Raw genomic sequence first — 14,051 nt, 5'->3', positions numbered from 1 at the left:
AATGTTCCCCTACTGACACTTGCTCCACTCACCCACCTCATTCCCCAGAACCAGATCCAGCAATGCCTCCTTCCTCGTTGGACCAGAAACAAACTGATCAAGAAAGTTCTCCTGAACACACTTCAGAAATTCTTCCCCTTCTCTGCCCTTTATATTACTATCCCAGTCTATTTTAGGATAGTTGAAGTCCATTATCACTACTCTATAGCTCTTGCATCTCTGTAATTTCTCTGCAAATTTGCTCCTCCATATTTTTCCCACTAGTTGGTGGCCTATAGAATACACCTAGTAGTGCAATGGTATCTATTATTTCAACTCCAAGGAGCACAGTCCTAACTTTTCCAACCTCGCCTCATAACTGAAGTCCCTCATCCCTGGTAACATCCTGGTAAACCTCCACTGTACCCTTTCTAAGGTCTTTACATCTTTCCTGAAGTGTGGTGCCCAGAATTGTCCACAATACTCCAGCCAAGGCCTAACTAGTGATTTATACTGCCTGTGAGGACAAGGAGAAAGACTGCAGGGAGGTCAGCCACAATGCAGACCAAGGTACCGTGGCTCAGAAGGCTGTCCCGGGGGGGGGGGGGGGGGGGGGGGGGAAGAAGAGAAGAGAGGAGAATAGAAATGTGGTAGTGATAGGGGACTCTATAATTAGGGGGATAGATAGCTTCCTCTGCAGCCAACAACATGAATCCCGATGGGTGTGTTGCCTACCCAGTGCCAGGGTAAGGGATATTTCACAGCGGCTGGAAGGGTTGTCTTATGAAGAAAGGTTGAGCCTATACTCATTGGTGTTTAGAAGAATGAGAGGGGACCTTATTGAAACATAAGATTCTGAAGGGACTTGTCAGGGTAGATGCAGAGAGGATGTTTCTCCTCGTCGGGGAATCTAGAACTAGGGGGGCATAATTTCAGAATAAGGGGACACCCATTTAAATTGGAAATGAGGAGGAATTTCTTCTCCGGAGGGTCGTGAATCTTTGGAATTCTCTTCCTCAGAGAGCTGTGAAGGCTGTGTCATTGAATATATTTAAAGGTGGAGATAGACAGATTTTTGAATGGTAAGGGAGTCAAGGGTTATGGGGAGCAGGCAGGGAAGTGGAGTTAAGGCCAAAATCAGATCAACCATGACCTTATTGAATGGCAGAGCAGGCTCGAGGGGCTAAATGACCTACTCCTGCTCCTACATCTTATATTCTAATGGAGAGGAACTTGGAGAGGGAGGGGGTAAATCCAGTTGTCATGGTCCATGTTGGAACAAACGACATAGGTAGGAACAGGGAGGAGGTCCTGCTGAAAGAGTATTAGGAGTTAGGCTCTAAATTAAAAAGGACCTAGAGGATAATAATTTCTGGATTACTGCCCGAGACACGTGCAAATTGGCATAGAAGCAGACAGAGCGGGAGAATTAACACATGGCTAAAGGGCTGGTGTGGGAAAGAGGGATTCCTTTTCATGGGACACCGGCACCAGTTCTGGGACAGGAAGGAGCTGTACCGGTGGGACGGGCTCCACCTGAACCAGGATGGGACCCGTGTCCCAGCAGAAAGGGTAAATAGGGAGGTGGCAAAGGCTTTAAACTAGTAAGATGGTGGGAGGGATCTACAAGAAACGTAACCAGCCTAATTATAAACAAAACAGGGAGAGAGAGAAACATAGAAACTAGGAGCAGGAGTAGGCCATTCGAGCCTGCTCCGCCATTCAACGAGATCATGGCTGATCATCCAAACCCTAGCACCCGGTCCCTACACCGACAGCCATCCCACCCAAGCCCTATCCCCGTAACCCCACGTATTTAATCCCCCCTAACACTAAGGGTCCATTTTTATCATGGCCAATCAACCTAACCCACACAGCATAGGAAAGAATAAAGTAAGGGAGGACATTGATGGCAAGGGAATAAATAGAGTTATAGAACAGAAGTCTAAAAAGATGGTTAAACATAAAGTGAGAGGAAATCCTATTAAAAATAGTTAAACTGTCTGTACAGCAATGCGCAGTGTCTGTAATAAAACAGGGGAGCTGGAGGTAATCGTGCATTGCGAGGAACCAGACACAGTAGGGATTACTGAGACATGACTACAGAAATATCAAGACTGGGAATTAAACATTGCAGGGTATAACATATTTAGAAAAGAGAGCGGGAAAAAGGGGAGGTGGAGTAGCTGTACTTATTAGGGATAACAATGGCAGTAGAAAAAAAGTGACAGCTATCAGCAAGACAGAAATAGAATCCATATGGATAGAGATGAGAGATAATAAAGGTTCAATCACACTAATAGGTGTAGTCTACAGGCCACCTAATAGTGGAAGGGAGGTGGAGGAAGAAATATGCAGGCAAATTAGAGAAGAGTGAAAAAGGGATTTCAACTACCCCAATATTAATTGGACAGAAGAGGTAGGTAAAGGGGATAAGGGAATGGAGTTCCTACAATGTGTCCAGGACTCCTTTCTCACCCAATATGTAAAAAGCCCAACAAAGGAGGATTCGCCATTGGATCTAGTAATGGGGAATGAACCAGAGCAGATAAGAGAAGGCAATAGTGACCATAACATAACTGCATTTAAAATAATAGTTCGTCCGGTCCGGCCCGCCACTCCCGTCCGGTCCGGTCCGGCCCGCCACTCCCGTCCGGTCAGCCAGACACTCAAAAGTTATAGAGCGTACCTACACATATGTTATATCAAAAGAAAGCTGATGATCAGGGGAGTGTCATAGGTATATTTACTTTTTGGTCAGACAAAAATTGTTCGGACAGTATACAAAAAACGTTCAAAAATCCGCTCATTAGCGGTTGACCAATCCTACCGCTCATTAGCGTTGAGTGACATGATGGTTGACCAATCCTACAGTTCAGTGACCTGATGGTTGACCAATCGGTGCGTCACGGGCGGGACCTAATCATACAGCCTCCCGAAACATCGCCGCCATTTTTTCCCCTGCTTTTCCTCAACAGCGAGCGGGGCAGCTGCGTCGGCCCGCCGGAGCGGGAGGTGAGTTGGGGTCACTTGGGCCAGGCCTCACAACCGCTCGGCCCGAGACACAGAGCGGGGGAGCGGCAGCAGCCGGCCGTCAACCGTGCGGCCCTCTAAACTGCCGTAGCAACGCCGGGCCCCCCCAGCTAGTATTAAATAAACTAATCAAACTCAAAGGAGGATAAACCCCTGGTCCGGATGGATTGCATCCACACATTTTTAAAAGAATCTAGGGAAGAGATAGCAGAGGCATTACTACATAATTTAATAATTTGTTAGAAAAAGGGTGTAGTGTCAGAAGGCCTCTATCTGCACTGTGGGGTTTCTGTGATTCTGTGATTCTGTGACTGGCAGATAGCTAACGTAATACCGATATTTAAGGGGGATAGAACATGTCCAGGGAATTATAGACCAGTCAACTTAACATCGGTGGTAGGAAAAATAATGGAATCCCTACTAAAAGGAGAAAATAGAACGTCTAGAAACCAAAAACATAGTAATGAAGTCAACATGGATTTCAAAAGGGAAAGTCTTGTTTGACCAACCGCATTGAATTTTTTGAAGAGGTAACAGAGTAAACAATGGTAATGCAATAGATGTAATTTATCTAGATTTTCAAAAGGCCTTCCATAAGGTACCCCATAATACTGATGAACAAGGTCAGAGAATGCAGAGTCAGGGGACAAGTAGCAGAATGGATAGCTAGTTGGCTTCAAAACAGAAAGCAGAGAATAGTTGTAAAAGGTAGCTATTCAGAGTGGCAGAAGGTGGGTAGTGGTCCACAAGGATCAGTGCTGGGACCGCTGTTGTTCACTATTTATATTAACGATTTAGACTTTCAAATCAAAAACACAATATCTAAATTTGCAGATGGCACCAAATTTTTTTTTTGGGGGGGGGGGGGGGGGGGGGAGAAAGAGTCAATACCGAGGAGAACTGTAACAAATTACAGGAGAACATTAATAAACTTGCAGAATGGGCATATAATTGGCAAATGAAGTTCAACAGATAAATGTGAGGCATTACATTTTGGTAGGAAGAATAGGGAGGTCACTTATTACTTGGAGGGTGCGAGTCTAGGTGGGGTAGATGAACAAAGGGATCTCGGAGTACAAATACACATCACAACGCCAACATGGACTAGTTGGGCTGAATGACCTGTTTCTGTGTCATATATCTTATGTAATCCTATGTATAAAGTTCTAGCATGATCTCTCTGCTTTTGCATTCTATTCCTCTATTTAAAAAACCCAAGTAACCCATATGCTTTTTTAACCACCTTATTAACATGCGCTGCTACCTTTTAAAGATTTCTGTAAATGGACATCAAGGTCTCTCTGCTCATCTACACTTTTCAAAAATTGTGCCATTTATAGTTCACTGTCTTTCTATATTAGTCCTTCCAAAGTGCATCACTTCACACTTCTCTGCACAGACTTCCATCAGCCATACTTCTGTCCATTTCACCATCCTCTCTGTCATCTTGAGGTCTACAACTATCCTAATTACTACGTTGCCAAGTTTCGTATCATCTGCAAATTTTATAATGCTGTTACCTACACCTGAGTCTAGGTCGTTTATAAAAATTGAAGAGTAATGGACCCAAAACTGACCCTTGGGGAACACCACTGCAAACCACCTCCCAGTCTGAAAAACATCCATCCACCACCACCACATTATAATAATATTATGGGGGGGGGGGGGGGGGGGAAAACACAAAATCTATAAACAGAACGCACTGCTGTATGATGGACATCTGTATCAATGACCACCAAGCAGTTTGAAAGGGTTAAAGTTTTGTAACTACCATCTTGAGACCGCACTTTGAGAATAAGACTAGAGGGATAATTGCATCTTGTGCAACACAGAGTGCTGCGGGAATCACCAGTTAGAATACACCAAAGTGCCGCTCATTACCTTGTGTACTCCTCTTGTAGCTGGCCAGGATCAGGGGGGAAAAACTTAACAGAAAGCTTGAACACTGCGTTCTTTGGTCCTGTAAAGAACGAGAGACACAAAAACAGAGGATTTAATTTGCTTTCAAGCGCACACCTGGGCATGTCTCAACACCAGAGGCATGATTTTAATACAGGCAGGGCCTAGAAAAACTGCCCACAAACACAACCAACACTCAATTCAGGGTGACCTCCTGAAAGATGCATGATTTCATGTGAGAAAAAAATCAATTTTTGTCTAAAGTTTGGATATCTTATCACTTTAAAACTCAGTCACTGTGCAAAGAGAATTTAGCAACCTGTCCTAACACAAATGTTGTAAAGTTTTAGTCTCCCTGGTAACAGGCTTGCGAGGGAAATTAAACACAATATATACACACACACACAATGATTGGTTCAGTCTGTAAAAATATTTTTTCCGCTCAAGGAGTTAAAGTAAAAGACTTCCTGCTATAACTTGTATATCACTTAAAATCATTTACTTGTTCACAGTTTAAGAAACGCAAATGATTTTATGCAAGTATTAGATAGCCTGGCACCTGAATGCAATTACCAAACAGGCTCGGCTGTTTGCTTGCCTAGATCTCAATACAAGGACAGACATTTTCAAAAAGGTATAGGGAGTGAGGATTCACCCATACAGATGATCCAGATTTATAAGAGTTTTTTGAGGATGTAACTAGCAGGGTAGATAAAGGGGAACCAGTGGATGTAGTATATTTGGATTGCCAAAAGGCATTTGATATGGTGCCACATAAAAGGCTGTTAAAGAAGATAAGGGCTCATGGGGTTGGGGTTTATATATTAGCATGGATGGAGGATTGGTTAACAGACAGAAAACAGAGTAAGGATAAATGGGTCATTTTCCTGTTGGCAGGCTGTAGCTAATGAGGTGCCTCAAGGATCAGTGCTTGAGCCTCAGCTATTTACAATCTATATTAATGACTTACATGAAGGGACCAAGTACAATGTATCCAAGTTTGCTGACAATACAAAGCTAGGTGGGACAGCAAGCTGTGAGGAGGACACGAAGAGCCTGCAAAGGGTTGTAGACAGGTTAAATGAGTGGGCAGTAAAGTGGCAGATGGAGTATAATGTGGGGAAAGGCGAGGTTATTCACTTTGGTAGGAAGAATAGAAAAACAGAATATTTTTTAAATGTTGAGGAACTATTAAATGTTGGTGCTCAGAGATTTAGGTGTCCTCGTACAGGAAAAAAGTTAGCATGCAGGTACAGCAAGCAGTTAGGAAGACAAATGGCATGTTGGCCTTTATTGCAAGGGGGTTGGAGTACAAGAGTAAGGAAGTCTTACTACAACTGTACAGGGCTTTGGTGAGACCACACCTGGAGTATTGTGCACAGTTTTGGTCTCCTTATCTGAGAAAGGAAATACCGTCTCAGAGGCAGTGTAATGCAGGGTCATTAGATTGATTCCTGGGAATGAGAGGGTTGTCCTATGAGGAGCGATTGAGTAGATTGGCCGATACTCTCAAGTTCAGAAGAATGAGAGGTGATCTCATTGAAACATACAAGATTTTGAGGGGGATTGACAGGGTAGATGCGGAGAGGTTGTTTCCCCTGGCTGGAGAGTCCAGAACTAGAGGGCAATGTCTCAGGATAAGGAGCCAGCCATTTAAGACCGAGATGAGGAGGAATTTCTTCACTCAGAGGCTTGTGAATCTGGAATTCTCTGCCCAAAAAGGCTGTGGATGCTGAATCGTTGAGTATATTCAAGGCCGAGATAGATAGATTTTTGGACTCGAGGGGAATCAAGGGATATGAGGATCAGGCAGGAAATTGGAGTTGAGGTCGAAGTTCAGCCATGATCTTACTCAATGGCAGAGCAGGCTCAAAAGAACGTATGACCTACTCCGGCTTTTAATTCTTATGTTATGTTCTTATCATTCCTGGCAAGGCACATCTTGAATTTGGGGAAGTATCAGCGCAGGGATCATTCTTGAGCTGCAGCAGGGGCAATGTCTGCAATCCCAACCAGTGTCTTGCTTCAGGGTCACTCTTCAAAATGCTGGAACTGTAGGGGGTTTGCACAGGCGTGTTTGGTCAGTCAGCTTTGCCTCTGACTACCTTCTTTGAGCGGTTCGAATCGCTCGCCCCCTAGGTTCTGAACCCGGACTTAGATACAGGCAGCGATACAGAAAATCGAGTAGACAAGTGGTTTGGTGTAAAAGAAACCAAGATTTTATTGAACTGAAAAATTATAACAATCTTACACGAGAAAATTACTGGTACAGCACACTACAGACATAAAATGCTTATACTTAAAGGGAATGGGAACACACGGCACAATTGAGGGAAAACAACTATATTAGCAATCCCCTTAATCCCACCCCCTATACCTAACTAGATTAGACTGTGAGGGGCCAGAACTTCATGCTCACCAATCCAAGAACTTGTTACGTTTAAAAAAAAAGTTGAAGGTTTTGGGTTCACTCCTTGTGCACTCTGTGGCCTGCCGACGTCACGTGGTTCCAGCGCGCTGCAAGGGTGCTGTCCAGGTAAAATACCCCAATATTAAAGTCTCTGCCTGGGTATTTTACCTCACAGGACGGGCTCTTCTTCAGTTGATGTTCTTCCTTGGTTGATCCTGTTGGGTTGAATGAGCTGGATTGAGGGCCCATTTATTCGAAGCCCCACGCAGTCTTCTTCATACAACCCGTCCTGGTTGTAATCTGGCAGCGAGTTGAGAGGCAGGAGGCGAGAGAGAGAGTGGCTTCCTGATGGGCCCATAGTTATACCCCCATCGGGAGCCCTTATCTGCTCGGCAAATCAGTTCAGTCCTTTGTCGGATTTGGGTGAGCTTGTTTAAATGTTTAAAAACGTTTATAAAAATGACCTGTAGAGTGATAGTCATTATGTTTAAAGTAGCCTCGAAACGCTTGCCGTTGTTAAAGACAAGTTGTGAATTGGTCCCATTCAGGCTTAATGTCTCTGGTGAGCGGCTCCCGATTTAAAATGCAGAAAGCCTAATGGCTTGATGGAGCCCATTCCCACTTAATGACTGGAATGTACAGTCTTTTGTTCCTTTTATCAGTCCTTACAAAGTCTTTGATTAGTTTAAAATTTGAACTCCTTGACCTGCTTGTTTTGCAGAACCTTTGTTTTAAAATCCCATTTGGCCTGGTCACGAGGTTTACCGCAGCCATTTTAGGTACCCTGGTTTTAAAATCAAGTCCATCCAGGGTCCCTTTTGATTAATAACTTCAGGGAATGTTGGAATTTTGAGAACCTTACAGAACACAATTCACAATGGAGTGATGGGACATGCAAACTCCCACACTGCCAGGCCCCGATTCGAGTTATGCCACTGGGGATAGTTATGGAATGGAGCCTCGGTCCAAGACCAATGGTTTGATTAAATAGTTTGCGTGCATTTCTGCTCAGGGTGCAGGATTTTCGTGCTGGAGGATAAAGCTCTTTCCATTTTGGACATTCAATGTCCGCATCAAGCACCGCCAGTTCAGGTGCAAGATGCAGAGTACAGCTCCTCCTACTCTTCCTTAACAACGTGCCTCAGCGCCAAGATCAGGACAGCACATCTGGCTGCTCCAGTGAGATTTTCTCCATTTCCCACACCAGCCATCCCATGGTGTCAGAGTGACATTGCCAATTAGTGACGAGTTAGGAACAGCTTTGTGCTCTAGGCAGAGGCCACTAGGAACCACTCACTTTGCGTAGGACCTGACAGAACAAACTTTCATTGCACCAGTTTGGGGTGGCTTGCAGCCTTGATTCAGCCGACTTGTGCCATCCAGTTTGCCCCAGTTTTATTTTATTTGTTTAAATTGGACCCTATCACTTGTTATATGAAAGTTGCCATGATGTGGAGATGCCGGTGTTGGACTGGGGTGGACAAATGTGAGAAGTCACAACACCAGGTTATAGTCCAACAGCTTTGTTTGAAATCACAAGCTTTCAGAGCGCTGCTCCTTCGTCAGGTGAAGTGAAGAGATGCATATAGGCACAGCATATATAGTCAGAGAACACTGCCAGATGATTACAGGTAATCCTTCTAACTGCCCTTTACCCCACCTCAGCAGAGAGATAATCACAGCAATCAAAAGGTGTGGATGGTGTCCAAACAGGTCAGTCAGGAAAACATTACATCAAAGAACAATGAGGTGGGGTCACCAGGGGTCAAATATTGCAGATGCTGGGGTCTGTATGAAAAACAAAAAACAAACAAAATATTTTTTAAAAGATTTTTTTGCTGGAAATCACAGCAGGTCCGGCCGCATCTGTGTAGAGAGAACAAGCCAACGACGACTCGAGTCTGGATGACTCTACGTCAGGTGGGGTTACATGTAGCGTGACATGAACCCAAGATCCCAGTTGAGGCCGTCCTCATGAGTGCAGAACTTAGCTATCAGTTTCTGCTCGACGATTTTGCGTTGTCGTGTGTCTCGAAGGCCGCCTTGGAGAATGCTTAGCCGAAGATCGGAGGCTGAATGTCCTTGACTGCTGAAGTGTTCCCCGACTGGGAGGGAACACTCCTGCCTGGCGATTGTTGCGCAGTGTCCATTCATCCGTTGTCGCAGTGTCTGCATGGTCTTGCCGATGTACCGTGCTCCGGGGCATCCTTTCCTGCAATGTATGAGGTAGATAACGTTGGCCGAGTCACATGAGTATGTACCATGTACCTGGTGGGTGGTGTCTTCACGTGTTATGATGGTATCTGTGTTGATGATCTGGCATGTCTTGCAGAGGTTGCCGTGGCAGGGTTGTGTGGTGTCGTGGTCGCTGTTCTCCTGAAAGCTGGGTAATTTGCTGCGAACGATGGTCTGTTTGAGGTTAGGCGGCTGTTTGAAGACGAGTAGTGGTGGCGTGGGGATGGCCTTAGCGAGGTGTTCGTCATCGATGACATGTTGAAGGCTGCGAAGAACATGGCGTAGTTTCTCCGCTCCGGGGAAGTACTGGACGACGAAGGGTACTCTGTTGGTTGTGTCCCGTGTTTGTCTTCTGAGGAGGTCTATGCGATTTTTCGCTGTGGCCCGTCGGAACTGTCGATCGACGAGTCGAGCATCATATCCCGTTCTTAAGAGGGCATCTTTCAGCGTCTGTAGGTGTCCATCGCGTTCCTCCTCGTCTGAGCAGATCCTGTGTATTCGCAGGGCTTGTCCATAGGGGATGGCTTCTTTAACGTGGTTAGGGTGGAAGCTGGAGAAGTGGAGCATCGTGAGGTTGTCCGTGGGCTTGCGGTAGAGTGAAGTGCTGAGGTGTCCGTCTTTGATGGGAATTCGTGTGTCCAAGAATGAAACCGATTCTGAGGAGTAGTCCATGGTGAGTTTGATGGTGGGATGGAACTTGATGTTATCGTGTAGTCTTTTCAGTGATTCTTCGCCATGGGTCCATAGGAAGAAAATGTCGTCGATGTATCTGGTGTATAGCGTTGGTTGGAGGTCCTGTGCAGCGAAGAAGTCTTGCTCGAACTTGTGCATGAAGATGTTGGCGTATTGGGGTGCGAACATCTTCATGCACAAGTTCGAGCAAGACTTCTTCGCTGCACAGGACCTCCAACTAACGCTATACACCAGATACATCGACGACATTTTCTTCCTATGGACCCATGGCGAAGAATCACTGAAAAGGCTACATGATAACATCAAGTTCCATCCCACCATCAAACTCACCATGGACTACTCCTCAGAATCGGTTTCATTCTTGGACACACGAATTCCCATCAAAGACGGACACCTCAGCACTTCACTCTACCGCAAGCCCACGGACAACCTCACGATGCTCCACTTCTCCAGCATCCACCCTAACCACGTTAAAGAAGCCATCCCCTATGCACAAGCCCTGCGAATACACAGGCTCTGCTCAGACGAGGAGGAACGCGATGGACACCTACAGACGCTGAAAGATGCCCTCTTAAGAACGGGATATGATGCTCGACTCGTCGATCGACAGTTCCGACGGGCCACAGCGAAAAATCGCATAGACCTCCTCAGAAGACAAACACGGGACACAACCAACAGAGTACCCTTCGTCGTCCAGTACTTCCCCGGAGCGGAGAAACTACGCCATGTTCTTCGCAGCCTTCAACATGTCATCGATGACGAACACCTCGCTAAGGCCATCCCCACGCCACCACTACTCGTCTTCAAACAGCCGCCTAACCTCAAACAGACCATCGTTCGCAGCAAATTACCCAGCTTTCAGGAGAACAGCGACCACGACACCACACAACCCTGCCACGGCAACCTCTGCAAGACATGCCAGATCATCAACACAGATACCATCATAACACGTGAAGACACCACCCACCAGGTACATGGTACATACTCATGTGACTCGGCCAACATTGTCTACCTCATAAGTTGCAGGAAAGGATGCCCCGGAGCATGGCACATCGGCGAGACCATGCAGACACTGCGACAACGGATGAACGGACACCGCACAACAATCGCCAGGCAGGAGTGTTCCCTCCCAGTCGGGGAACACTTCAGCAGTCAAGGACATTCAGCCTCCGGTCTTCGGCTAAGCATTCTCCAAGGCGGCCTTCGAGAGACAACGCAAAATCGTCGAGCAGAAACTGATAGCCAAGTTCCGCACTCATGAGGACGGCCTCAACCGGAATCCTGGGTTCATGTCACGCTACATGTAACCCCACCTGACGTAGAGTCATCCAGACTCGAGTCGTCGTTGGCTTGTTCTCTCTACACAGATGCGGCCGGACCTGCTGTGATTTCCAGCAAAAAATTTTTTTTTTTTTTTTTTTTTTTATAAATATTGTTCGTTTTTCATACAGACCCCAGCATCTGCAACATTTGACCCCTGGTGACCCGACCTCATTGTTCTTTGATGTAATGTTTTCCTGACTGACCTGTTTGGACACCATCCACACCTTTGATTGCTGTGATTATCTCTGCCGAGGTGGGGTAAAGGGCAGTTAGAAAGATTACCTGTAATCATCTGGCAGTGTTCTCTTCTCTTCACTTCACCTGATGAAGGAGCAGCGCTCCGAAAGCTTGTGATTTCAAATAAAGCTGTTGGACTATAACCTGGTGTTGTGTGACTGCTCACATATATGAAAGTTGGTCAGCAAAAAAGAGGGAATAGCAGTGAATTCCAACTCAATCCTACAGCCAGAAAAGTCATACATGAGTTCCAGAGAGACAAGTCTGCTGAAGGCTACAAGTGAAGAGAATGTGGATTACAAATGACCTACAAAGCCAAATTATGAGAACCACTGAGCTAGTCAGTGTAATTGGGCTAGAAGAGAGCAACAGTTTCCAACCTGGTGGCCAGATTGCAAACGTTGATCAAAGTTGTCACCAGCACTTCAGTAAAGCGTGGGTAATATGGGGCATGAGAAATGTCCACACTATATCCATGGGAACTTGACAAATCCAGCAGTACCATTATAATTCTTGCACAGACTCAATGGGCTGCATGGCCTCCTTCTATGCTGTACTACACTATGATTCTATAAGTGGCAGAACACTAGGGCAAGTGACTGGTGTTTACAGGTCCCTTACTGATGCTGGTAACAAGGAGAGCAAATTGAGGTGATGAATTTAGGCAAACACACAAGAATATTGGCACAGCATTACGCACCAAATATACTCGGGCCGTGACGACACTTCAGCAGGTTGGAGTTGATTCATCGATTTATTCCAGGGATCCTCAGCACTGTTCCAAGGTGCGGGTGATCCCCGAGCTCGCGCGCAGTTGATTTGAAATGCTGTGCAGAGTACTGGACAGTAGCTGAAGCTGGAGACGGGCCCAATACACAATGGCCCCGGGAATCCTGACAGACTCGTTTGTGAGTCTTGCGACCACAGAGCCAATCACAATTGCAGCTCTGCAAGTGTGTGTTCCAGTCCTACTCAGGTCCCCTCCCTCACCTTTTTTTCCCCCAGTATATTGATGACTGCATTGGTGCAGTTTTCTGCTCTCGCCCTGAACTAGACAATTTCATTCACTTTGCCTCCAATTTCCATCCTTCCTTCACATGGTCCATCTCCGACTCTTCCCTTCCCTTCCTCGACTTCTCCGTCTCCATCTCCAGGGATAGGTTCACTACAAGCCCATTGACTCCCACAGCTACTTGGACTACACTTCCTCCCACCCCACCTCCTGTAAGAACTCTATTCCATGCTCCGTTTCTCAGTCTCCGCCGCATCTGTTCCGATGATGCCACCTTCCACACCAGTGCTTTGGACATGTCTTCCTTTTTCCTCAACCGAGGATTCCCCTCTACCGTGGTCGACACGGCCCTCGACCGTGTCTGTTCTATCTCCCGCACTTCTGCCCTCACCCCTCCCTCCCAGAACCACGATAGAGTTCCCCTTGTCCTCACCTTTCACCCCACCAGCCTCCACATTCAACAGATCATCCTCCACCATCTCCAACGTGATTCCACCACCAAACGCATCTTCCCCTCCCCTTTCAGCATTCCGTAGGGACCGCTCCCTCCGCGACACCCTAGTCCACTCCTCTATCACCCCCAGCACCCCTTCCCCTTTGCCCGGCACCTTCCCGTGCAAGCGCAGGAGATGCAACCCCTCCCCTTATACCTCCCCTTCCCACTGTCCAGGGCCCCAAACACCCCTTCCAGGTGAAACAGCGATTTACTTGTACTTCTTGCAATCTAGTATACTGTATTCGCTGCTCATGATGTGGTCTCCTCTACATTGGGGAGAACAAACGCAGATTGGGTGACCGCTTTGCAGAACACCTCCGTTCAGTCCGTAAGAGTGACCCCGAGCTTCCGGTCGCCTGTCATTTTAATTCACCGCCCCATTCCCACTCAGACCTCTCTGTACTCAGGCTCATGCATTGTTCCACGGAAACTCAGCGTAAGCTCGAGGAACAGCACCTCATCTTCCGATTAGGCACTTTACAGCCTTCCGGACTCCATATCGAGCAACAATTTCAGATCATAACCTTGGCCCCTATTACATTTTTATATATATTTTTTATCCACGCCTTTGTTTTGTGCCCTTCCCCCTTTTTTTCTCTCCCACATGGCAGCTGTCTCTCATTCTGCCAGCGCATTTCACACCTAATCTAGAGCCGTCTTTTGTCTCTTTACTAGTCCCATCACCATCTCGTCGCGTTTTGAATACCTCTTAATGTCTCTTCGCTTCTCTTTTG

At 46.4% G+C, this 14,051-nt stretch overlaps 1 protein-coding gene across 8 annotated transcripts in view; it reads right to left on the bottom strand.

The window, feature by feature from the left end:
- Positions 1 to 14,051, bottom strand: part of farp2 (FERM, RhoGEF and pleckstrin domain protein 2) — a 208,007-nt gene that overhangs the window by 140,880 nt on the left and 53,076 nt on the right. For all 8 annotated transcript variants that reach the window (XM_085990846.1, XM_085990849.1, XM_085990847.1 and 5 more), the window contains exon 5: positions 4,894 to 4,972. In XM_085990846.1, coding sequence (XP_085846972.1) covers positions 4,894 to 4,972 — 79 coding nt within the window. The remainder of the gene's footprint in view (positions 1 to 4,893; positions 4,973 to 14,051) is intronic.

The sequence above is a fragment of the Somniosus microcephalus genome, chromosome 6, assembly GCF_052327205.1.
Source record: "Somniosus microcephalus isolate GS21.2 chromosome 6, FLI_Smic_1.0, whole genome shotgun sequence".
Lineage (NCBI taxonomy): Eukaryota > Metazoa > Chordata > Chondrichthyes > Squaliformes > Somniosidae > Somniosus > Somniosus microcephalus.
Note: the sequence above shows the minus strand (reverse complement) of the source record. Positions and strands in the feature narration are given on the sequence as shown.